Raw genomic sequence first — 24720 nt, 5'->3', positions numbered from 1 at the left:
TACTTTATCCAGCAAAGCTATCATTCAGAACTGAAGATCAGATAAAGAGCTTCACAGATAAGAAAAAGCTAAAGGAGTTCATCACCACCAAACCAGGATTATATGAAATGCTGAAAGGTATCCTTTAAGAAGAGGAAGAAGAAGAAAAAGGTAAAGATATAAATTATGAACACCAAATACACATCTATCAACAAGTGAATCTAAGAATCAAGTGATTAAATAATATGATGAACAGAATGAACTGGTGATTATAATAGAATCAGGGGCATAGAAAGGGAATGGACTGACTATTCTTGGGGGGGAAAGGGGTGTGGGGATGCGGGAAGAGACTGGACAAAAATCGTGCATCTATGGATGAGGACAGTGGGTGGGGAGTGAGGGCAGAGGGTGGGGTGGGAACTGGGTGGAGGGGAGTTATGGGGGGAAAAAAGAGGAACAAATGTAATAATCTGAACAATAAAGATTTAATTAAAAAAAAGAAAGAAAGAACCAGGGTAAAAAAAAAAAAAGTTTTAATAAAATTAAAAGTGGCAGAAAAAGAGCAAAAGAGCATAGCTGTTACATGTAATTATAGTAACATGAAATTTAATCAATTTACCACCTCCCAAAGCATCTAATTTTTGACAATAATAAATAACTTGTAGCATACTGGACAGAATGCATAGTTTCAGACCTCAGGCCAAGCACAATTCCTGGCACACAGAATGAACTCAATAAACATTTAATAAATCGAAATCAAGTTTACACAGCATTACTAAAGAATGAAGTGGAGAGGCCATGGAACACAGTGGTAACGAACATGGGCTTTGGGAACAGAAAAGAACATCCACTGACTAGCTGTAACCTTGGGGATCTTATACAAGGACTGTGAGCTTCAGTTTGTTCTTCTATAAAGAACATAATAATCATTAACACCTAACACTGATGTAAAGACTAAATAAGAGATTATATGTCCATTGTTTAGCATAGCACCTGGCATAAATATGAGCTCAAAAATAGAGAAATTATTATTTTTCCTACCTATAAATGATGTTTTACTTTGGAGTAATAATTCATCTGTCACCTGTTAAAACCTTTTTGAACATTTTAGATGTTAATCTTCATAAAACAGATAAAACAGTTCCCTGTCAACCTGAGTACACCTGTCATAATTTAATATTTTCTGAAGGACTGACAATTATTATTACAAGCAAATGCTAGCTTGAGAACTGTAGACTCATGAGCAGAATGTTGATTTTTGACAAATTCTAGAACTGACTTCGAAACAAAAGAATAGAGACATAAGACCACTAGGTATGAATTGGGTAAAGCTAGCAAGTTGGGTATCTTATATATCTAACTTGTATTAAAAACAATAAACATGTACACAAATGCATAACACACAGGCATTAAAATGTCTTGCCCTGGTGGGTAGCTCAGTTGGTTGGAGCATTAGCCCTATATACCAAGGTTGTGGGTTCTATCCCTGGTCAGGGCACAATGAATGCATAAATAAGTGGAAAAACAAATCGATGTTTCTCTTTCCATCTGTCTCTTTGTCTGTCTCTCTTTCTTTCTCTCTCTCTCTCTCTCTCCTCTTCCCCCCGCCTATCCTGTCTTTAAAATCAATAAATAAAAATTTTAAAAAAATGTCTGGAAGACTGTTTATCAAATTGCCAACAGTGGTATCTTAGGGTGGGCAAGTAGGGAAAGTGTCTTAAGATACTCATTTTTTTTTCCACTTAAATTCTTTCCAGTGATCATCTACTATTAGTAAAATACAGATCTTTCCATTTGGAAAACTGTGGACGTGTGGACACTGGTGAGCCAGACAACAGCACTGGAAGATCTGCAGGGAAGAGGCAACCAAATGCAGAGAGCGTATAATGGAAAGCTCTCAAATGCCATGCCATGAAGTCGTGGTCCTATCCAACATTCTGCTCCCAAAATTTTTTTAAGGCATGTTCATCGAAACTGCAGATCACTAAATATAGGTAGATTAGCTAATACATTAGATGACTGAGATGAGATTCAAGCTCTCTTTTTAGTAAAAACAAAACAAAAAACCCCCAAAATCAACAAATATGAACTTTTGCTGGGATGAGTATAAAGTTCTAAGTCAGTTGCTCAAGAGCAGGGTGGAGAACACCTATTTGCCACCAGGTCATAGTTAAGTATCTGAGGTCAACTAGCCACAAGTTCACTGTGAGTTGAACATAATAAAGTTGCTAAAAAAACAACAACAACAAAAAAACACACACCAAAAAACTCAAGCACATCTAATAATAAAACATTAAGATTCGTAGTTTTCAACCTCTTGTTAGGCCAATGCATCAGAGAGGTACATACTGCCATGAGTGAGTCAATGAAGCAGTGATCCTCAATTGCAGAGAGTGTAAGCCCTTCAGCCCCTTGGTAAATGAGCAATCTCATGCCTGAATTCAGATGGTAACAGTGCTGTTGAGCCAGGCACCTGATGAGTCTGGTTAATTCTGGACATGATATTTTAAGAGACACTTTAAAGGAGTAAAGGCAGTGATAAGAGGTCCAGAAACAATGCCATGTAATTCTCTGTCATTCCTCAACCTCCTCCTACTATAGCACCTATCACATGGTTGTGATTAATTCTGTACACACTTACTTTTTCACTGATTCTGATATATCTTTCCATCCTCAAGTTAAGTGCCATGCCTGGCAGGCAATAAGTGATTAATGAGCATTGTAGTCAAAAGCCAATCTGCCTTGATTAGAATTAACTTAAGCTTACTAATTGTGTGACCTAGGGCAAGTTCCCTAACTTTTCTGTGCCTTGGTTTCTTCAGCTATAAAATGAAGATTATAATAGAAATTACATATCAGAAGGTTGTTATAAACATCAAATGAGTTAAACATCCAAAGTTCTTAATTAGAAGAGTGCTTGGAATGTAGGAAGCAGTCAATAAATGCTACAGATAAATACATAGGCTACATGCTTTCATTACTTGCTGTTTGTTATCTATATGCCTGCTTACAGAAACCTATCCATTCCTCATCCATCAGCTGTGCTCAGGGAAGGAGGTCCCCGACCTAATTACTGGTAACTATTATCTAAATACTCTGAGTAAAGGAGTAAGGGACAACTCTGAGTAGAAGTTGAGTGCTATGTTTCATCTGCCTCTAGTACCCTTGCCGGGAACTCCTTCTACCACTTTCCTCTAATTCTTGCTCATCCTTCATAACACAGAAACCTTTCAGTGACCACCACACCCCAATTTGTATTTCATGTCTCTTTAATATGTTCCGTAGCACTTACCCAATGTTTTAAAGCTGTTTATCTGCCTGTCCTCAGCGATTCATGACAGGAAATAAATGTTTCTATATCATTAATCCTCAAAAACTAGTATAATTGGTGCATAAGACACCTTGAGAAATATTTGTGGAATGAGTATTTGCTAAACAAATGAGCAAACAAACTTTACTGTTCTTTCAGAGATGTGTTGCTATGTTCTGAACAGCTAAAATAACCAGATAGCCCGGCCAGTGTGATTCAGTGGTTGAGCGTCAACCTATGAACCAAGAGGTCATGGTTGGATTCCCAGTCCAGGCACATGCATGAGTTGCAGGCTCAGTCCCCAGGGTGGGGCATGCAGGAGCAGCCAATCAATGATTCTCTCATCATTGATGTTTCACTCTCTCTCTTCTCTGAAGTCAATAAAAATATATTTAAAAACAAAAAACAGATAAGTGAGTTTGGAATAACTGGAATGCTAAGTTATTAACATTTGGTCACATTAACCAAAGCGTGCTTTTTATATCCTGAGTACTTCATACCATCTACATCTATCTAAGTATCCAATGAATAGAAACTGCCAATGGTCTTTCCCAGCCCTCCAAATCAGGAACCAATAAGAATACACACATTAACCATGATATTATTTTTTGTGGAATTCTTGTCTGAAGAAAAATAATCCAGATCATTCATTATCACCTTGATAATTTCTAAGATTTCATATAATATAAAAAAACTATTAACAAAGGAAACTAAAACCTTAATATTCCTAATACTCCTAATATCAAGGTTCTGATATTTAACAACATTTATTCATCTTTTTAAAAATACTTTGAGCACCTACTACATGCCAGGCACTATGATAAAAATATAAACTTTTCAATTAGAACTGAGCCTATTCAAGAGTTTTAAAAATAAACACAACAAAGTAAGGTTTGTACCTTCAAATACTCTTTGTAAAAGCATTAGGTATATCTGCCCTGACCAGTTTGGCTCAGTGGATAGAGCGTCAGCCTGCAGGCTGAAAGGTCCCAGGTTCGATTCCGGTCAAGGGCATGTACCTTGGTTGCGGGCACATCCCCAGTAGGAGGTGTGCAGGAGGCAGCTGATCGATGTTTCTCTCTCATCGATGTTTCTAACTCTCTATCCTTCTCCCTTCCTCTCTGTAATAAATCAATAAAATATATTTTTTTAAAAAAACATTAAGTATATCTGAATTCTAGCTAGTAGTCATATGTTTAGGAATTGTTTTACCTGTCCTCGTGACTTCCGGTGCGAACATCCTTCATGGCAGCGAATCCACAAGGCACTCTAGCATATTTATTTAAGTTTTCAATAAGTGTTTTTCCTACTTCAAGGTAGTAAGGGTCTCCTGTAGCCTATTAAAAAGGAGAATATATATATATATACACACACATGTATGCAGCTTATATATTACCATGCATTCATTTGTTACATATTTATAGGTATCAGGCACTGGAACACACTTTACACAGAACCTAGCTCTGAAAATAAGCCATAGACTCTGCTGTATAGAATTGCTAAACACACAATTGGAAAGCCATCCAATTGTATATCTTAGCCTTTAAATTTCTAATACCCTCAAAGTTTTCCTGATTAAAAGAAGGCAAGAGATATGTTTTAGAAAGCAGCTCTAGAATATAAATTTCTCTTTAAAGAAATGATATATCATAAAAAGGCATAAAAAACTTAGGTGTTGATTCTTGCATCTTTTAACAACTCTATGAGCTAGATGATTAAGAAGCATGATATATCCAACCACTATAATATTAAAAAAGGTCTTTGAAAACCCAATTACTATTATAAGATAGTAAGATATACAACAGAGGATTGGGGGGAGGGGGAGTTAAACAGCAAAAAGGAAGGTGAATTAGCTTACTTTATACAGGAAGTAGGTACTTTCTGCAAATTCCGGTCTTAAAGGATGTTGAGCCCAATGTACCCTAAAATCTGTGGTAAATGCCTGCACACAAAAAATTCAAATAGACAAGAAAAAAAATGTGATTAAAAAATAATAAACAAGTAGGTTCAGATATATAAATTAGATCATAAGCAAGTAGAAAGAATTAAAACACTGATAACAATTTTCATCTATAAAATGAAATTTTTTTTCATTGCTTAAAATCACAACTCGTTTTTGCTATTTTTACCAATTGAATGAAATTATTTTTTAAATTATCATTTTGGCTACTAGGAAGCTTAGAAAAAACTATGAAACTAGTAATGACACTACATGGGTCCTGGTTGTCCCACATTATTGTTTTTGTCTTTTTCCTTATTTCCGCGTTTTCTCTTAGTTATTATGTCTCTAGTTCTCATATTTCTATTTTAGCATATGCTTTTTTTTTTTTTAATAACAACTTCAAATCCTCTGTGGAATAAGGAAGGCATCATTTAAAAATAAAACTAGTCTCACTTGAAATGTATTCAGTAATAGAGCAAACTGAAATGAGAACCAAGTAAAATTTCTTTTGCGATAGCATGTATTTAGTTGAAACCTTAGCTTCTTCTGAGTGAATATGAATTTTCTACAACACAGTACTGAGTCCTACTCACCTGAAGGCTAGTAAGACTCTACTTTCCAAAGCAAACACTTTTAGAAAGCATTCTAAATTGTTGGAATGCTTAGATATCTCACAGAGGGCATTGAATAAGCAGGGACAGAACAAGGCCATAGATAAATTTGCAAGTTTTTAATGGTAAATTTCTGGAAAGCCAAAAAGTATGTTATTAAAATCCTGCCACAAGAAGCTAGCAAGAATATTATTGATACAATGTATAAAAGCCATGCAGAATAACTGTCAATCAGCATGAGGAAGAACTAGGATTCCCCATATTGCCAGGGAGCATGTGTGATCAGCTAGAGTATATTCAATGTGTATCATTTTTATAATATAAGCTTTAGAAAATAAAAAGTAAGCCCTAACCGGTTTGGCTCAGTGGATAGAGCATCGGCCTGCAGACTCAAGGGTCCCAGGTTCGATTCCGGTCAAGGGCATGTGCCTTGGTTGCGGGCACATCCCCAGTTAGGGGGTGTGTAGGAGGCAGCTGATCGATGTTTCTCTCTCATCGATGTTTCTAACTCTCTATCCCTCTCCCTTCCTCTCTGTAAAAAAATCAATAAAAAAAAAGAAGAAAAAAAAAGTAAAAAGGTCTCCCTGGGGGGTATGTGTAAAAGTTAGAACGTAATAATACGAAATGTCGTGGATTAGCAAAGGTTGAGAACTACTTATTTGGAGTATTTTTTTTAACAAAAATTAATAAAAGTCAGAATTACCATAAACTAGACTTCTCTGAATACATGAAGCATAAACATATAAAATATTGTGTAAACTAAAAAGAAATTAAATAAACTACTTAACCAGGAAAAAATAATAGGAAAGAATAGCCAACTTTGAAGATGACATTTTCTACCTTTAAATTAGCAATTTATAGTATACATAAATTAGAATTCCAAAGATTATTTGCTTACCTCTGGTAGAAAATTGTGTTTTTTAATCACTTGATATAACATTTCATGAGTTTCAATAGCAGGTCTAATATCTCCTTTTAAGACCTAGAAATAAACATAACAAAATTACCTAATAAAACATGAGTTGATTTTTTAATCTATAATCATTTTATAAACAGAAAAAATGTAGATTATACAATTCTGAAATGTGAGTTTGGTAATTCAAATTTAGAGATCAAAAATGCACTTAGTTATAATCATTTTAATTTTGTATTAGGGAAACAGAGTTACTGGGGTTTTTTTACCTGCAGACCTGGAAAAAAGGCAAGCAAAGCATCCATCCAAGTCCGAGCATTCAGCATTGGCTTATGGATATGCACATCGAGTAGCAGAGGGGGCTGGCTGATGTACCGCATTATGGCATCGTAGTGCTGAAAGATCACAATGTGTTCAGGAAAGGAGATGAAAAAAGATGAGCTGTTCTAAACACAGCATTTCATTAAATAGCACTGTAACGGAATTAAACCTGGATTCATAAATAAACGTATGACATCATTATGTAAATATTTAAATTATTTTAAATGGGATTCTTTCTAAAATATATTGTATATACTCCCCTGCGTTCTTTAACTCTGATGCACAACATTAAAGACTATAGTCAATATGGGAACTTCTAGGGAAGTAGATCTGAACATGGCTATCCTGAGGGATTAGCCCATGGTTAGTACTCTTGTGGCCCATAGGTGCTCTTACATCCTCTTGAAATATAGTTACAAGCTTCTAGATTAATAGAGAAAGTTTTGTTTTCTCCTGTGTCTAGGAAGTTTGGGCCCTTCCCAGCTAAAATAATATTCTAGTGCCCACCACTACCCAAATTAATGCATCTAATTAATCACCGTTGCTGCTCTTTTGGTCTACTATGTCTCTTAGGCTCTTAAAAACTCTTTGGCTTCTTCTATCTTCTGCTAGTCATTTCTCAGCTGTAACAACAATTTGAGCTGTTAGAGTCAATGAATGATAATGAGCCAAAAAAAATTATCTGTCCTCATTTACAAGAGAATGTTGTTATAATCCAAATGAGGACTTACTTGGGACACTTACCAGTGGTTTTTTTCCTAACTCATCTACTATTTATTTAATCACTCCATATGCATCAACTCATTTAATCCTACCCAAAACTCTATAAATAGTAATAGTACTCACATTTTGTGGATGAGGAACAGAGACAAAGCATGTAAAATTATTTTCCCAAAGTCACAAAACCAGTTGTACAACCAGGATTTAAACCCAGGTACGAAAACTGCCATACTTTTAACTACTATATCATACTGTCTCACAATAATGTGGAGAAACTGATGGGTGGGCAAAGAACTGGTAAATTATTTCAAAAAGAATGTAGTGATGCAACTGATGAGTTTGCTGTACTAATTTCAGTTTCCTTCAATTACAGACAAAGGTGATCCAATCAGGTTCAATAATACTCTCCTTCTCCCCTAAAAATATGCCTGTGGCTCTGATCTAGACTTGAGACTTATTTACCTGCTTTTGAAATGAATACTTACTAGTTTCTCTACGTTTCCAAAAACCTGTATGCTTGGTGTGATCAAGGACTATGTCAAACTTCCAAGATTTAAAAAAAAAAAAAAAATGGGGGTGGGGGGGAATCCAAAGGAAAAAGCTAACGAGTAATTTATTCCAATAAATTCTCTTTCTTGCATAAAATATTAGATTTTACTGGCAGATCTTGAAATCTTCTGATAAGAGATGAAAATAAAACTACTTTGTAAACTAATTTTTGAATGTATTGCTTTTACCCTGTTCCCTGTCCAATATCATCAGGGAATACTGACAAAAAACCTACTACAACACATTTAGAAATAATTATTTTTCAGAATATAACTCAAATAATTGAGTTTCTATCAAAATCTGGCACTCAAATTAACTTGGCTCTAAAATGAATATAAAATTGGATCAACTTACTGTATTAAATCTTTCCAGAAAACTGTCATCTCCAAGCAAGACATAGGCTTTCAACAGATATTCATAATAGGAATCAATGCCAGCTCCAACTCCACTATCTATGGAAAACACATACATAATTCTTTATTAAACTAGTAAAAAATTATTTGTATACTACAACTGAGGGTACTAGTACACTCAGAATGAAAAATCAGTCTAAACATGAAACTGTTTGAAGTAAAAATTACACATTTACAGAAATATTAACCCTATTATATGAATAATTGTTCTTTTGTTCATAGTTTATATGGTAAAAAATGCTACTTTGCAAAATGGTTTACAAAAGTCTTACTGAAAAGCAGGAAATACTAGTTTTAAGAATGTTTTAAGCTCATTTTCTCATTGAGGAACTCCAAAGAGGAATCACTAATTATGTATTTTTTTATCAGACCCTTAATCAGGAAAGCCAATGTTTAAATTTACAATAGGTATGTAAACAAGGCTACTGTTTGGATGTATCCATTCTAATTGCTAAAATTAGTACTGATTGTTGGCTTCTTCCTCCAAGAATTTCATGGAGATTCAAAAAGAGAAAGTAACAAGAAAAGTATGAAACCTGGTGGCAGAGGGTGGGGATGGGGCAGAGGGGTGGGGATGGCTTTGGCTTGAAGTGGAGGCAGCCAGGCATGCTACAGAAGGATCAAAGAGGAGGGATACTGTTGGAACTTTGCTCTTGCTTCTCTCCTACCATGGCCTTAAGACACCATGTCTCCTCCCACACCTGCTGCGAATCAGATCTATGCTCCAGGTATCCTCAGAGGTAAAACCAGGGCAGCACAGAAGCCCTGCAGAAGGAGCTGAACAAATGAGGCAGAAAATAACTTTAGACATTCTCTTCCCCACCTTTCCCCTCCAAACTCCTAAGGCGAGTAAATTATAATCTAAATTATAATTCTATAAATTATAACTTATAGAAATTCCTATACCCAGGGCACACTCCAGGGCAATTGAATTGGAATCTCTAGGGTTCCAGGTATCGGTATTTCTAAAAACTTCTTAGAATTCAAGCCTAAAACCACTGAGCTAGATAGAAATTGGGATTAGATCTTGCCTCAAAGTAGGTGACAAGGAAATATGAACTTATAGGTCCAAAACATTTAAGAAGCATGACTTTAAAAAGAACAAGAGAATACTGGAATAAGAGTATGTCAGAAAAATAATTAATAGAATAGCAAACCAAAAAATTTAAATTAGCCCAATAAACATCTAAAAGTGATAGGGAAGATATTAACAATACAAAATAAGAAAAAAATTTTAATTGAGCAGAAACACATGAAATAAAATATGTAACAGTTGCCTGGTTGGTGTTGCTCAGTGGTTGAGTATTGACCTATGAACCAGGAGGTCATGGTTTAATTCCCGGTGAGTTCACATGCCCGGGTTGCAGGCTCAATCCCCAGTAGGGGGCATTAAGCAGGCAGCCAATCAATGACTCTCTCTCATCATGAATGTTTCTATCTCTATCTCCCTCTCCCTTCCTCTCTGAAATCAATAAAAAAAATTTTTAAAGAGACACTTTAAAATACATATATAACAGTTAAAATAATAGATGGGACATAAAACTGAGAAACATAAAAAATATACATATAGCCCTGAATGGATTGGCTCAGTGGATAGAGCATCAGCCTGTGGACTGAAGGGTCCCAGGTTCGATTCCGGTCAAGGGCACCAAAAAAACAAAAAACAAAAACAAAAAAATACATATACATATACACATATGCTAAGATATGTGGAGGATACAAATAGCAGTGATTTTGATAATAGGAACTACAAAAAGAGATAAGTAAAAATGAAAAGGATAAAGTATCTAAAAAATAAGCATCAATTTTTCATAAATTAAAAACAAAGATTTTTAAATAGAAAGGGTCCACAGAATACCAAAGTGAGAAAATTTTATATCTAAAATTCTAACAACATTTTTAGAAATTTCTCTTTGGCTTTGATACTCTTCCTCTTTCAGAGAGAAGGAATAGATCATATACAAGGGCATAAAAATCAGAATAATATCAGATTGTTAACAGGATATAAGAAGACAATAGAGTTGTATTTTCAAAGACTTCTTTGAAAGGAAAGAACTTAAACAGAAAATTATATCCAGCTCAACTGTCACTCAAATGTGAAAGCATAATAAAATTACTGTTAGGCATAGAAGGCCTCAGAAGTTATTTAAAGCTACTAAAAACAGTTTGGGATAAATACCAGAAAAAAAAATAGAGACAAATCTAAGAGATATTGCAAGTGATATACAAAGTACAAGTGACAAGCCCCAGCCAGTTTGGCTCAGTGGATAGAGCATAGGCCTGTGGACCAAAGGGACCAGGGTTTAATTCCAGTCAAGAGCATGTACCTTGGTTGCAGGCTCCTCCTCAGCCTGGGGCCTGGTTGAGGTTCGTGCAGGAGGCAACCAATCGATGTGTTTCTCTCACATAGATATTTCTCTCTGTCTTTCCCTCTCTCTTCCACTCTCCCTAAAAGTCAATGGAAAAAATATCCTTGGGTGAGGATTAAAAAAAAAAAAGACCAAAGTATAAGTGACCGAATATCTTAATAAAGTTTATCGTTAAAAAAAGAGGGAGTTAAGACCAAAGAAAAAAAGAGAAAAGGTATTCATAATAAGAATGCATTATCTATATGATATCGACATAAAGAGGGATTACGAAGTGGAGTTGTGGGGAGACAAAGGGATAGGAGAGCATACTAAAGTTCACGTCTTACTAGGAGGCAATTATAGGGTTCAATTAACAAAAAAGAATTAAAGAGAAACAGAAAAGGTGGGACACACTGAAATAATAAGGATGATATAAATAAGTCCAAATATATTACAGAGGTAGGCAGAGTCAAGGATCATTTGCAGAAATAACAGGTTGTGAAGTAAGTTGCTTTTGTAATGTATGATCCATTTGTGGGTGCTTGTTACATATTAAAAATGACTAAATAAAATAGGTCATGCATGGACCAATGATGAGAGTGTGATAAGCCAACAATTAAAACTAATTTAAAATTAATTAATGATTAATTAATTTGCACCTGAGTTCCAACGCAAGTAAAAGAATAAAAAGAAATTGCAGAATTCTAAAGCCAGGATTTAGATTAGTTTCAGAAACTATTTAGATAAAACTTAGAAAAATTATATACAATACTAAATAGAGTCAAAATTTTAATACATTCAAATTAGTAATTCTATTTTTAATTTATTTAATTACAGGCAGTTATTTTTTATTTTAGATGTAACAACATAAGCCTTTTGGGAAATAGAAAAATACGTAAAAAGATAACCTCATTAGGACTCCTATATAATAAAAGGCTAATATGCAAATGGTTGTGACACCCTCACGCCCCATCAGCAGGAGGCTGCATGCGCAGCATGGGCGGGGCTGGGTGAGCGGTGAGGCGCATGCGGGTGGGCAGGGACTTGACCAGGAGGTGCAGTGGGGGGAGCGGCCAGCAGGACTCTGGGACTCGGGGCAGTCTTGCGGTGCAGGCGGGGTCCTAGGTCGGGTCACTAGTATTCTAATATATTTCCATTCATCTATGCTTATTTTATCAAGATAAAATCATATTCTTTATACAATCCTATATCCTATTCGCTCATATAACATTGTTATATGCTGTCTCATAATTCAAAATAATTTTAATAAGAATTATTAAGAACATTGTTAAATACAGATTTCCACTTTAACTATACCTTCATGTGAGCTGGCTAAGGTGTTCTGATGGCTGAGGTTCTCAAATTAGTTCTACTGTTTCAACTATACCCTCTATCTTTAATGCTAAATCCATTAAGGTATGAAATAGAACACTAAATCACCTAGAAAAAGTGTGCTATTATTTGGCACACCAAAGAAAAAAATCAGGCTAATTAGTGATAATTCCAGGATTCTTGTGAGAAACACTGCTTTATACTGTCCCAAAAATTATTTTAACAAATGAAAATCCTTTATTTCCCAACCATTCTAAGGATGTTGAGCATTGGGTTCCCAACCTTTTTTTGGCCATACCCCACCTAAGCATCTCTAAAATCCTGATGCCTCGTCTGTGACATATAATTCTTATTATTCAAAAAGTGAACTCCTATTCACATGGAGGAAGCCTAAAAGGCCATTAATTTGGTCTAAACAAGCTTCTAAAGAACACAGCATCCATGACGGAGAAAAAGAAAAGAATGAAAGGACAGTTGAAGTACTGAGGAAGAAATAACTAAGAAATTGTTAAAAAGATCCTAATAAAGATATAACACGCAAATGGTCATTACGCCGTGAAGCATAATGACCGACCACATAACGACCAGATCACAGATCAGCAGGAAGGTGGGGCAGCGAGCTACAAGTGGGCGGCGGAGAGCTACAGGAGGGGGCAGGGCAGCAAGCTATGAGGGGGGCGATGGGGGAGAAGGGAGGGGGGGGAAGCTACAGGAGGATGGGACAGCGGGCGGAGAGCTACTGGAGGGTGGCAGCGAGCTACTGGCACACAGATTTGTGCACAGGGCTACTAGTAATAATATAAAGTGAGATGAAAAAATAGCAAATCAAATTTCAAAACATAATAGAGAACTGAAATGCATAAATATGTCACAATATATATTTATATACTGTATACTAGTATGAGGCCCCTAGAACCATAAGAAATGCAAAAACTTCACTGTTAATAACTCATTCTCAAATTTCCCCCCTTAAAAATCAAATTGCTCCCCTGTGGGGTTGTGCCCCACGTTGGGAAACACTGATGTAGAAGCTTGATTTGAAAAAGCCAACTTACATACCTTTTCGCACCCAATCTCCTGTATGGATATTTATGGTCACACCTACTAAATTACTACTTCGCTGTCTTTTTTCCCAGAGAAAATCAAGAGCTTTTCTTGCATATTCCTGTAATTAAAAAGAGGAAAAGCATACTTGAATAACTTCATGTCTCTGGAAAACAGGAAACAAAGAAACAAAAATCAAAGACTCATAGCATACTTTAAGGATTAACTAAAATTCACAAGATAACAATTAATAATATATGTTAAATTTCCTTACAAGCCAAATTTTGGCTTTTTTTCAGCCAATCAAATCTAGTTAAAAAGAATGGCTCTAAAAATGCTATTTAGTGGCAGTGATCTCGCTTTGAAACCATCCAAGTTCATTTACACTTGCAGTACAAGTTCACATTCATACACATGTATTATTAAAGTGTACTAATTTCTGGCATAATTAAATGCATTTGATAAAATAATTTCTGTCATTTAAATTCAAAGTGAAAATCTCCTTAGACCAGCCGTGGGCAAACTACGGCCCGCGGGCCGGATCCGGCCCGTTTGAAATGAATAAAACTAAAAAAAAAAAAAAAAAAAAAAAAGACCAAAGACCGTACCCTTTTATGTAATGATGTTTACTTTGAATTTATATTAGTTCACACAAACACTCCATCCACGCTTTTGTTCCAGCCCTCCGGTCCAGTTTAAGAACCCACTGTGGCCCTTGAGTCAAAAAGTTTGCCCACCCCTGCCTTAGACTCTTATTTAGAAAATTGGAGGAGACAAGTTTGTACACCATCTTTGAAACAAACAAGCATTTCAGATCCACTTTTTAAATAGCATGTAACTTTGTGAGAGAAGAGTCAATAAATCAACTAGTGTTTATTTGAAAAATTGTATTTAACACATTTACCTCACAATGACTTCTATGTTTTCTGACAAAGACTGTGATAAAATTTAGACAAAAGTACACTAAAATAACAGTAATCTTTTGATTGATAATCCTAATAGTTGACCAATGAAAAAAAGATATAAAATTAGTTATGCCCAATACCCAGGAGATCAAAGATTATGAAAAGCAAACCTCAAATATTGTTGCTCCTGTGAATCGACTTAAAGCAGCAAACTCAAGGATCAAGGTACCTGCACATGCTGTACAGGTATCGGTCTCAGTTCCTGTCCGAGCTTCTGGTTTTCTGATACCAAACTTTAAATTAATCTAAATAAAGTCAGAACGTGATTATTAGCCATTATCAAAAGATAATGATTCCTAGATAAGACAAAATTTTTCAATCAAGACTTCTTATCAAAATATGAAAATAATTCACAAAACAACTAAACATTGAAATTCCATCTGTTGATCTTTGTGACTTTCCAATTAACTTCTAGGGAAGTATATTCATGGAGTTAATAAGTTTTCATTTAGTTCCTTCCTCAACGATATTGAAACTCAATATCATTATAAGAATTACACAGAGAAAATAACTTCTGTAACAATTTTGTTTTCAGGACATTTTAACTAATTAATATTAAAGAATAGGGAACTAGACCAACCCTAGAAATTAGGTTTACTTGAGAATTTGTGAAAAACCAGTACCATATTAAATAGTTCTTCATAAAGAAAACACAGATTAAATCATGGTACATATTTAAAAGGAAATTAAAATTTTGTTTTCAGGTTTTAAAAGTTTTGAAATATTGAGTACAGCTTTGCTAATAGACTAACAAATAGTACAAAACTTTTTTCTCGAAGGAGTACTTTTTTATAATTCAAAAACAGCCATACTGTCTTTCTATGATACTACAGTGTAAACCTGGATTAACCAGAACTAAACTGACCAGAAATTGATTAAAAATAGAATGTTTTACTGTAGTCCAAATAAATAACCAAAAAGAAAGTAAATGCCAACGATTTAGCATAAAAACAAAAAATCAAATATAAAAAATCATGAGTATGTTCCCAAATCAGTTATTTTTCAGCCTCTTATAAAGAGAAACTCAAATAAATGTATATTTCTACTTAACTGCAGAAACCAATCAGTGGGGATGCCTATTACCTTAATGCCAATCAAAAGACTCTAGGACTATCTGAGCAAGGAGACAGGCAACATCAACAAAGACAACAAAAGTGAAATGTAGGTGAGACACGGGGAGTGGGTCGCTATGTTGGCTTCAGTACTGCAAAAAATGATGATTCCAATTCTTTCTCATTAGATTGACAAAAGAATGATAATATACACTAAGGACAACAGTACAGTAACACATATACTTTTATACAACACTGAGGAACTATAAAAGTGGAAACTTTCTGAAGAACAATTGATAATAAGTTCCCAAAATCTTAAAGAGCATTCTCTATTTCTGTGCTTATTATTTCCTATTCTAGTAATTTATCCTAAGGAAGAAATAAGTATAAAGACATGTATAAAGAAGAGCTATTTAAAATATCAAAAACTAGAAATTTAAATAAGAGATTTAATGTTAGTTTGTTTCAAGGGGGAAAAAAGTGTTGGTTACAATCCACTGTATGGGTGGGTAAAATCAATGGGCTGTGATCTCTAATTTGAGAAGCACTGCCCTATATCATGCTGTATCTCTAATCAGAGACTTCTTGATGGAGGAAATGAGTCTTATTTGATTTATATTGGTAAAGGGGTTATTCCAGATTATAGAGATGCAGGCTTAACAGCATAGCAATGAAAAAAATAATAAGTAAAACCCCAGGTGGTTTGGGGGACACCAATAGACTGTTTTGAAATGAAATACTCATTTCGCTGAGATTCAGGGTATGAGAGAACATCAGAAAGGAAGTTTATTGCCACACCATAAGGAATTCTGAAAGTTAAGACATTTAGTACAACAGAGCGAATCAATAAAACTTCTGAGGGTAATTTAATAAAAATGTTTTAGTAAGATTAATTTTTTAAGTCTCTAAAGCATAAACCAGAGAGAAAATAGTAAGACAGGCATTTACAATAGCTTCACAATAAGATGATATTGGTTTCAACTAGAGTAGCAGCAATAAGAAAAAACTGAACAGAGCTTGGTAATGGCTGAGGTGTCTGATTTGGATAAAGGGAGAGAGTAATGGTGTTAATAAAGAAGGAAATAAATCAGAAGAGAGAGTTTTTTTCTAACTTTGAAGGCTTCTAACCCTTTGCTTTAAATATAGCCTTTTTGCTTGGCGGGGGGTGGGGTTGGGGAGGGGGCCTTCAAATGACTCTGCCACCAAATGACTCCAACCAACAGAGAAGAAATCTCAAAATGAATGGTTCTATACTTTCGTCGACTAAACCCTTCTTTCCCCTTTATTCTACCACGTTACATCTTCAAGGCTCTCTTTGCACATAGTTCTAATGTTTTCTAGAATATCTCCTTTTGGAGCTTTCTACTTAAGATTTTCTGATGCCATACACTACTTTGTACTTCTCCTCCCTCCGTCCCTGCATACTCCCCTCCTCACCGCTCCCACTTGCTTCTCTCTCTAACCTCTCCTCTGGACAGTTAACACCTACTCTCACTGCTTCGACTGCATCTTCTGCACCACCCATTCTGTGCCCAAATTTGAGTCTGGCATCTGTTTTTTCCCTCTGCAGCATAATCTAAACTGTTATGCAGTGACACATAAAAGGTTTAAAATCATCTAAATTCTCACACCACTCAAATCCAAATCAACTGAAATGTCAATATAAATTTATTTAGCTATAAAGCACTTGTGTCCAGTCTCAAGCAGGAGAGGAACAATGGCTCCAACCACAAAAATTCACTGTTGTTGTTTTAAATAGCCAAGGCAGTATATAAAGACTTTATATATAAAAAAATATAAAGTATATGTTTTTCAGAATTACTTACTCTTGGATAAGGAAGGCCACTGGTAGTATTGAAAGCTGGTAAAAGCTTGTAACCCAATTGCTTTGCCATTTGCAGAAGTTCATCATTGTACCACTGCATGTACTCGCCCTTTTCTTTCAGCATGATTGCCAATGAGTGTCCACCCAAAAGACCCCTGCAATCACAAAGGTGAAACATAATCCACATCTTACAGGTACGTGAACGTCAACACCCACAAAGATGTAGGTGTTGCCCTCGCCAGTTTGGCTCAGTGCATAGAGAGTTGGCCTGTGGACTGAAGGGTTCAGAGTTTCATTTCGGGCAAGGGCACGTGCCTGGGTTGCAGGTTCAATCCCCAGTAGGGAGCGTGCAGGAGGCAGCCAATCAATCATTCTCTCTCTCACCACTGATGTTTCTCTCTCCCTTCCTCTCTGAAATCAATAAAAATATTAAAAAAAAAAAAAAGATGTGGGTTTCTTGTTATCAACAATTTTGCACGCATAAGGAAAGACCACAGAAGAACTTAATTTCTTACCTAACTCTAGCTACTCATTTATGGCAAACCTTTATAATTATGAAGCCAGTATTAAAAAAATTCAAATATTCTACCTGTTGTAAAGTGTTTGGCATTCTTAAAAGTCTAAAGTTTTCTTAAAGAACATCAAGAAGTCACTTATTTTAACAAGCTTGACAAATTTAACAAAATTTTAATTTAACTAATTTAATTATATCATTATGAAATCTTTACCTCTCTTAAGTATAACATTAAAAAATTAAAAACAACTCCCCACTCTGTATTAAATGTAATAGATTAATAAAGTCAGAAAAGCTACATAACTATTTAACTTGTTTTTTTAACTTTTAAAATGTTCTTAAATTTAATTGAACAGACTTACTTTGATAAAAGAAAATGAGTTCAACACAAAAGTAACCATTAAATATAGAAATTAATAGTGTTGAAATCTGAATTAATATTGTAATTCATATTTTTAAATGTTCCAAGAGTATTTCAAATTGTGTAGTTGAAAGGTAATCCTATAAATTTAGTTTCATTTGGCTTGAAGAAATGCTGGCAAAGGTTAGCAAACTATATTGCTAGTGAAAAACCTGTGATGTAGCTAACAGGCAAACATTCAACCGAGTCTTTTAAACACTATACAGGGACATATACTGAGTCTACAACTATTTCCAAAACCTGCTGCTATCTGAGCCTGATTCAATTCACAGTCCTCTCACATCCTGTTTCATAATACCCCAACTTTTATCTTTTAGGCATAAGAAATGTCTTGCTTTACTACCATTAAGAAATAAATAGTATACCTTAAGCTTTTCTGTTATTAAAATTATAGCTTTAGTGTCTTACATACTTACCCAAGAACTCTGATGTTTGTTTCAAAGACTGATACAACTACATCATTATCTAAATTAACATCTCTTAAAACTTTTTTCACTGCATCTTCAAATTCTTTAGTTTTATTTAATACCTAGAAAAATATAAAAAGCGTTATTTACTACAAAGTCAAAGAAAAATATCCTCAGACTGAGGTACTAAAAGCAAGTTAACATCTTATGACTCTGAAAAGCAACACATACAAAATATTTCCCTTAAACATAGAATAAAAATGTGGTATCTAAAATGAAAACAAACAAACAAGTGCTTAACTATATTATAAGGCCTCTTTATAAACTTCTTTTTAAGACACTGAAATATTATTAGGACTTTAATCAATCATCATCAGAACTGTTAACTGGTTTCTTAATATATATAATCCATGACCTACAGCTACCTGAGGTGAGCTCCACAGGGATGTGGTTTCCAAGTCTAAACAAAAAAACCATCCTATGCACTAAACATCATTTTAAAAGTTGCTTCCTGAAAGAAAGCACGTCCTTCAGGGGATGATCCACTGACCCTAAGCCATACACCACCTACCACCTTCACCACATGGATGCCCCAACCCTGAACTAAGGAGGCACTACAATATGAGGTCAAGAGCAAGCTCTGATTTGAATTTTGGTTCCTTCTCATTACCTATCTAATCACAGTAACTTCCATCTCTGAGTTAGTTCCTACATATACAAAAAGAGGGAATACCTACTCTCATAGGATTGTTTTCTTAAACGAAGCAATGTATGTGAAGTACTTCTAGTGGAGTGTCTGACTTAAGGGCTTAATATTATTATTATTATTATTTTCTTAAACGAAGCAATGTATGTGAAGTACTTCTAGTGGAGTGTCTGACTTAAGGGCTTAATATTATTATTATTATTATTACTACCACCACAAAGGTCTAGAATCCTGACTAAGCTAAGAACTCCATGGATTCTTGCAATGAGCTCCATGAAGGGATCACTGTCACTACACAGGTTGCTGATTTTTCAGTCTAAAGTAAGATGGCACAATTAGATGTTAGATCCTAGATCAGCCGTGGGCAAACTACGGCCCATGGGCTGGATCCGGCCCGTTTGAAATGAATAAAACTAAAAAAAAAAAAAGACCGTACCCTTTTATGTAATGATTTTTACTTTGAATTTATATTAGTTCACACAAACATTCCATCCATGCTTTTGTTCCGGCCCTCCGGTCCAGTTTAAGAACCCATTGTGGCCATTGAGTCAAAAAGTTTGCCCACCCCTGTCCTAGATCCATAAAAGTAGTTTTCTGATCCTGGCTAGGTAGCTCAGTTGGTTAGAACATCATCCTCATATGCCAAGGTTGCAGGTTCGATCCTTAGTCAGGGCACACGCAAGAATCAACCAGTGAGTGCACAAATAAGTGGAACAACAAATCAATGTTTCTCTCTCTCTCTCAAATCAATACATAAAAATTTTTAAAGTAGTTTTCCTTTGCTTGACTGTTTAATCTTTTCATCTGATAATATTTTGTAATGCTTTTTTACTTGATTTGATACTCTCACTAAAAATTCTAACTTAGACATAAAATATTCCATAAGAATACCTGATTGAAATTCAGGTAAAAGTAAAATTCAGGGTAAGGACTGAGTAAAATATAATATAAAACCTGATTTTAAATTGACTGCTTTCCCTTCTCATTCTCAAAATCCATGTAAATTCTGCAGCAACAACCTTCCTAAGGAAGGTGTCATCATATAAGCTGACATACCTATAAATTATCTGAGTATCTCCATGATTTCACAGAATTTCATCTGACATTCATGTGACATTAGTAACTCAATAGGGTAAAAGACTTATTTAGAAGCAAAGATCAATACATATGGAATTTTAAAGGCTTCTATTTCAGACGTACTGTGTGCATATTATGAAATTTATAACATAAGTAAATTCAAGAAAAATCAAACCTACCACAAGAGTGTCCAAAGAATCAATCAGTGTCAGGGAAAATCTAAGAAACAAGTATAATGAGATACAAAACATTAGAATTCTGATTATTTTAGCCATGAATGTATAAGCAGATGGATCTATATCCTACTGACTGGCAGTTTCTATTAACTAGTACCCCATGCCTCTGTAGTACAATTTAACCTATAAGGCACTGGGAGAACTGTAAAAGCCTTAACATTATATTTATTTTCAGCTCCACATCCTTCAAAATGAATAGAAATATTCACTAGCTCTTTTTAATGCAAATAAAAATATTAAAGCATCAACACCTTATGTCAATGACTTTATATACGTTAAAAGTGAGATCCTTCTCAAACAACTCAACTTTTCACTAAACTAAGAGGCAAATTAATTAATTTTTTTACAAAAGACACAGAGAGAAGAAAGAAACTTAATGTAACACTTAAAGCAGTCACTGAAATTCAAGCGATCCCCAGAAACACGACTATACACTGCCTCTAAGACAGCGGTTCTCAACCTGGGGGTCGAACGACCCTTTCAAAGGGGTCGCCTAAATACATCCTGCATATCAGATATTTACATTACGATTCATAACAGTAGCAAAATTACAATTACGAAGTAGCAACGAAAATAATTTTATGGTTGGGAGTCACCACATCATGAGGAACTGTATTAAAGGGTCGCAGCATTAGGAAGGTTGAGAACCACTGCAAGAAGTCTCAGACTTAGGAACGCTGCGATGCCTGCCATCCCTGTATTAATACTCACTTTCCCAAGGCATCGTCAACATCACCCCGACTTGGCTCCTCGCCTCTAATTCGACCTCTGCAGGTTAAAGGCATGAGTTCATCAGCTGGGTAAGCATGTTCCTACAAGGAAAATCTGAATGAGTCACTAGTGAGGCACATCATTTAGAGAACAAAACCTTTTCAGTTTTGTTTTGTTTTTTAAGTAAAAGGCAGACTAGTCAAAAAATGCTACCATTCTTAGAGTCTATCAAATCTTTTTCTAAAATGTAGTTATAAATGTAATACATGCTTTAAAAAAATAAAACATTTCTTTAAAAACATGATAATCTGCTTCCCCTCCACCCAACTTCACTCAAAAGAGGTAACTACTGTTAAGATGGGAGTTTATCCTTCCAGATTTATCTACATATATTAAGATATATGAACATACATCATTAAAATTTTTTATTTACAAATAGGTGCTTATGCCATACGAACACATTGCTCTAAAATATGTTTACTTAAATTGTGGTGGGGATTTTCCATGCTAGAATTTTATAAATGTCTTTTATTCATTTTATTAACTGCAAAGTCATACATTAACATAGACTAATGTTATGGAGCACTTATATTTTAAGCACTGATCTATACAATTTGGTTTAATAGTCACACAAATAGATTCAATTACCTCCATTCTATAGATGAGAAAACTAAGGCCCTACGTCATGCATCTGGCAAATGACAGATTCAGAATTCAAACCTGACAACTTGACTCCAGAGCTTCCACACTTCATAGTACCCTCTCCTCACAGTATTCCAGAGTACAAACATGTTGAAATTTACTTATTCCTCTATTAATAACATATAGGTTGAACTCAATTATTCACTACATCAACAATCCTATATAATAAAAGCCTAATGTGCTAAGTGTCTATTTGTTCAACCAGTTGCTATGATGCGCACTGACCACCAGGGGGCAGATGCTTCGACGGGTAGGTTAGCTTGCTGCTGGGGTCCAGTCAATCGGGACTGGGCGAGATGGGCCGGACACATTCTGGAGTCCTACTGCGGTCCCCCACCGCCAGCCAACCTCCCATGGTCCCTCCCTGGCAGGCCAGTCCCGATCAGGCAGCCCCGCCTGGGACTGAGCAAGACGGGCCAGACACGCCTGGAGCCCTCCTTCAGTCCCTCCCCAGCCCCGATCATACACCAGTGGGGTCCCTCAGCCTGGCCTGTGCCCTCTCACAATCCAGGACCCCTCGGGGGATGTCGGAGAGCCGGTTTCGGCCTGATCCCCGCAGGCCAGGCCAAGGGACCCCACCGGTGCATGTATCCGTGCACTGGGCCTCTAGAGCTTTAATAAACATCTATACACATATATCTTTTGTACACGTTTGTATTGCTATGGATTAAATCCCTAGAAGTAGACCCGATGAGTCAAAGGTATGGATATTTAATTTTTGATAGCTACTATCAAACTGAAGACATCAATTTATACTCTTTCTTGTTCCTCCTATACTTGTATGCCCATATGATTTTTAATTTTTGAAGTTCAGCAACAATATTCCTGATTCCAAGTCCAACTCTATCCTAAACCCAATTACGTAATTCCAAACTCACAGCACATTAGCAGCAGAAAAATAAAACAGAGGTCAGGAACACTAAATACATGGTCAACAGAAAGGGAAAGACCCTCCTATCCTGCCCCAAATAATTAAAGCAAGCTAGAGAATACAAAAAAGCATTGAAGACTGCAGTCCTTTAGATATTTTTAAAAAGTGCAACAAATGTTTTGATATAATTACACTTCGTGTGCAGCTACTAAATTCTGAATTGGATATTTTGTAATTTTAATATTATATGTAATTTTTAGTATAAATTCCTAGTTATTGTAATGTGTCTTTTACATGACTAGTTCCTAACTACTTTTTCAGTGTTAATTCCAATAGAATTGTAATTTCCCAGAAGGCACACTATTTTTATTGCTTTACAGTTTCATATCAACACATATAAAAACACTTAGAACTAAAAAAAAAATAGTATTTTTAAAATTTGCTGATGTATTTCAAAAGGTATCATTCAAATATTAATTTGATTTTTAAAAGTTCCTTTAAGATCAAGAGTAAGCTTCATACTGCTATTTTTAGAGTTTTGTAACATACATACACACACACACACACACACACAAACACTGATGTCTGAAATTGAGTATGAAACTCAAACCCTAAGCTTAGCCAGATAAGAAAAATATTAATAGCAATTGCAAACCAGAATAATCAAATAAGGGAGTTTTGAACCAGGTGTAAAAATATTTCATGTCTTCCTGTTTCAAGATTAAGGATAAAAACAAAACCACAGCCTTTTCTTCAGGTTAACCACAAAGTGAACTACAGTTGGTTTGCATAAATCCAGAATAATGCATACGTGGCAAACAAACATCCTGACTACTTGCAGTACAGTAATAATTTCTCTTCACAATGTATTGCCAGAACTAAGGATATGTAATTCACATTGCTAGGACTCAGAAGCATGACAAACATTTAATAATGATCACTGAGAAACAAAGCTCAGGGGATAAAACAGTTCAGTATGAATTAAATAGTACGTGTGCCTAACTAAAAACAAGAGGGAAAACAAAATAAAACAAAACATATTAGGCTCTCTCCACATTAGATTCTAAACTTACTAGAGCTCTGAAGCGATAAAACTCTGTCTGAAAACACTCAAGTCAAAGCAACATCAAAAACTAACTTTTCATAAAACCAATCCCAAGAATTAGGCAAAAGAAAGAGACTTTATTCTACTAAAAACAATAATAAAACAAAAGTGTTATTTATAAAAGTGAGTTACTGAAAATATCCAATCTATATAATTTCCAATAAAATTATGTTCATTTTTAAATGTTTATTCATTTCTAAATATTTTATTATAGATCCTTAACAACCTCCCTCCTTGAGGAAGATATTCCTTCCTAAAATAAAAACTAATGATATTTATTAAACCATCTATAATGCACTGATAGAATATGTTAATTAATGAATTTGTATAATTTGTAGTTTTTCAAATTCTCTCTTCATTTCTAGGTTAAATTTTCCTATTCCCTTCTATTCACTATTTATATTCACTTTGCAAACCATTTTTCAGGCGTTTAGGATTGCATTTATTTGAATTTGATCAATGATAAATCGACCTCATGAAATGTTATATGAAATAAATGACAATATAAACGTTACTAACAGATTTTTTAGGAAGATTATCTCAATAGATATAGAAAAAGCACTTGAGAAAATTCAATACCCTGTAATGATGCAAATTTTCAGCAAACTAGAAAGGAACTTAATCTAATATAAGGCATCTGTGAAAA

General features: G+C 35.0%; 1 protein-coding gene across 4 annotated transcripts in view; it reads right to left on the bottom strand.

Moving 5' to 3' along the window:
- EDEM3 (ER degradation enhancing alpha-mannosidase like protein 3) overlaps positions 1 to 24720 on the bottom strand; it is a 63683-nt gene that overhangs the window by 24066 nt on the left and 14897 nt on the right. For all 4 annotated transcript variants that reach the window (XM_036342436.1, XM_036342437.1, XM_036342438.1 and 1 more), the window contains exons 3-13: positions 21397 to 21497; positions 20629 to 20668; positions 18676 to 18788; positions 17326 to 17479; positions 14558 to 14692; positions 13498 to 13603; positions 8700 to 8797; positions 7025 to 7150; positions 6741 to 6824; positions 5148 to 5231; positions 4502 to 4626 (exon numbers count right to left, since the gene is read on the bottom strand). In XM_036342436.1, coding sequence (XP_036198329.1) covers positions 4502 to 4626; positions 5148 to 5231; positions 6741 to 6824; positions 7025 to 7150; positions 8700 to 8797; positions 13498 to 13603; positions 14558 to 14692; positions 17326 to 17479; positions 18676 to 18788; positions 20629 to 20668; positions 21397 to 21497 — 1166 coding nt within the window. The remainder of the gene's footprint in view (positions 1 to 4501; positions 4627 to 5147; positions 5232 to 6740; positions 6825 to 7024; positions 7151 to 8699; positions 8798 to 13497; positions 13604 to 14557; positions 14693 to 17325; positions 17480 to 18675; positions 18789 to 20628; positions 20669 to 21396; positions 21498 to 24720) is intronic.

This window comes from Myotis myotis, unplaced genomic scaffold (genome assembly GCF_014108235.1).
Source record: "Myotis myotis isolate mMyoMyo1 unplaced genomic scaffold, mMyoMyo1.p scaffold_m19_p_18, whole genome shotgun sequence".
Taxonomy (NCBI): Eukaryota; Metazoa; Chordata; class Mammalia; order Chiroptera; family Vespertilionidae; genus Myotis; species Myotis myotis.
Note: the sequence above shows the minus strand (reverse complement) of the source record. Positions and strands in the feature narration are given on the sequence as shown.